Source organism: Portunus trituberculatus, chromosome 46 (genome assembly GCF_017591435.1).
Source record: "Portunus trituberculatus isolate SZX2019 chromosome 46, ASM1759143v1, whole genome shotgun sequence".
Taxonomy (NCBI): domain Eukaryota; kingdom Metazoa; phylum Arthropoda; class Malacostraca; order Decapoda; family Portunidae; genus Portunus; species Portunus trituberculatus.
In genome coordinates, this window is record NC_059300.1 from 31,500,235 (window position 1) to 31,502,734 (window position 2,500).

At 53.6% G+C, this 2,500-nt stretch overlaps 1 protein-coding gene across 1 annotated transcript in view; it reads right to left on the reverse strand.

The window, feature by feature from the left end:
* Nucleotides 1–2,500, reverse strand: part of LOC123519993 (diuretic hormone receptor-like) — a 157,606-nt gene that overhangs the window by 106,163 nt on the left and 48,943 nt on the right. Inside the window, 1 exon segment of the mRNA XM_045281760.1 lies at nt 689–2,500. This exon segment is cut by the window's right edge and continues 78 nt beyond it. Within this exon segment, the coding sequence (XP_045137695.1) occupies nt 689–1,124 (436 nt within the window). The 5' untranslated portion in view covers nt 1,125–2,500.

Genomic DNA, 2,500 nt, shown 5'->3' on the forward strand with positions numbered 1-2,500 from the left:
GACAGCCAGACGTTATCCTACGGAGCGAGCTCAGAGCTCATTATTTCCGATCTTCGGATAGGCCTGAGACCACACACCGGGACAACAAGGTCAGAACTCCTCGATTTACATCCCGTACCTACTCACTGCTAGGTGAACAGGGGCTACACGTGAAAGGAGACACACCCAAATATCTCCACCTGGCCGGGGAATCGAACCCCGGTCCTCTGGCTTGTGAAGCCAGCGCTCTAACCACTGAGCTACCGGGCCGTGTGTGTGTGTGTGTGTGTGTGTGTGTGTGTGTGTGTGTGTGTTGGAGAAACTTCCAAAGACTGAATTAATAACGGTGCACTAACCTAATACAAGTCATAGAATGTTGTTGTGTGACGCCGTGTGTTGTGAATTGTGAGTGTGAGTTGGTTTAGTGTAGTGGTGCAGTGGTCGCCTTATTCCCTGAGGTTATCGAGCTGGTTTGTGGTGCACGGCAGTTTTCCGTGTGTGAGGCGGCGCTCCCCGTGATGCCATTACAGACGGCGTCAAGTGATAGCGTTGTAGCGGCGCCACTACTCAATCAATTTCCAATATTTTTGTCTCCACCGCGCTCACCTGACTGTGTTCACTCCACCTGTCTGTGTTCACCCCACCTGGCTGTGTTTACCTCACCTGGTTGTGTTAGCCTGAGTGGGTGGTGCAGTCTGGCAGTACTCACCTGAGGGGTCGTAATAGACGCCGTTGAACACGTCGAAGCAGGGGATGATCCGCAGCGTGCCGGGGGGCGTCTGGGGCCAGCAGGACACGCCGTCGAACTTGACCGGACAGGAGCCCGCCGCCGGGCCGCCGTCCTTTGACTCCAGAATGGACGCGATGAACTGGTCGAAGCAGCTCAGCACCTTCTGTCCGTCGTCCGTGGCGTTCACGATCACGGTCGACTGTTCCATGAAGCGATTCCACATCACAGTCCGAATGTGGTTGAGGTCAAGGCCGTCTGACTCATAGCCAGGGTCATCCCTCTCCCCCATGAGCATGTCCTCCCCCTCACCCCCTCCTTCTCCCACCCCTAGTCCTCCCACGCCCACCACATCAGGGTCTGGCTCAGGGTCTGGGTAGGAGAGCGGGTCCTCGCTGGGGCCGCTGATGGCTGGCATGGCGCCCCCCCGATGCTGCTGCTCTTGTGTTCGCTTCTTATTGACTTTGTAACGCTTCACTCTCTTTCCTCCGTCACGTGTTCATATCGCTGTTTTGCTCTATTTTTCTGTCTAATTTCTTTTTCTGTTCTTTACCTTTCACCCAACTTTGTTAATTTCACTCTGTATGCACTTTGTTTCTGTATTCTGTTTCTATTTTACGTATTCTCTTTCTCAGTTATCATTTCTTTATTGTTTTCCTTCTGCCAACTGTCTGTGTTTATACTTGCTTCCTGCTTCGTCTTCACCTTAAATTATCATGATCGGACTTCCTTTGTTTCTTTACTCTTCGTTCCACTGATGTCCGGGAGTCCTGCCTGCCTGCATCCTCCGTGGCCGCTGTCCAGAACCAGCATTGCTTGTCCTTGCCTTTCTAATTCCCGCGTGTGTATGTTGACTTTATTCCCAGTCACTGCTCTCGTCCCTCAGCACTTTTGTCGTGTTTATCAGTGTCCTCTTTCTCCCCCTTTAATTTTCATCTGGTTAGCATCACAAGGCTCTGAGCATCACCACCGAATAGATTTAGCACCGCCACACAAACGCATGCACACACACACGCACACCTTTCTTCCTTCCCCAACACACACACACACACACACACACACGCACCACCAGACAATTTCCTGCCTCACCGTTTACTGTTCAACATCCCAACACGAGGCAGTAATTAGAGCAGGTGGCCCAAGTCAAACACACGCACACACTTACACGCACCGACACACTCACACACACACGCACACATACACGCACACAGCTTCCAGGAACCGCAGCAAATCACGTAGAGTCAAGACACACACGATGAGGCGGCAACTAACTCAGCACAAAGGGGAACCACCGGAGGGGAGACAGCTACCCACGCAGACAGAGAGACAGACGGACAGACGCACCAGCCTTGTTGAGGAGCCTCCCGTCGCGCCGCCACCTCCTCCTCACTGCACTAACAACGCTACCGTCTTCTCGAGCACTTCAAGACGTGTATTGAAATTCCTCTTCTGTTCATTTCGCAGCCTCAGCATCGCGGCGCCGGACCTCTCACTGCCGCCATTGTCTTCCGGGGACACTTGAGCAGCGTTTAAATAGAACCCAAGGGCCTTCTGGGGCTACAGGGGGCGTGTACTCAAGGGCCCAGTCTCCAGGACCCGCCAGGAGGAGAGGAACCTGAAGGGCACCAGTGTTCTCGCGGCGGCAAGACGGCGCCTGCTTCAAGCTGGGAAGAAATATTTTGCTTTCCTCCAAACTGGCCCTCTCTCCTTTCTCCTCTCTTCTCCTCCCTTCTCCCTCGTCCTCCTCCTCTTCCTCCTCCTCCTCCTCCTCCTCCTCCTCCTATCTCTTCTTCC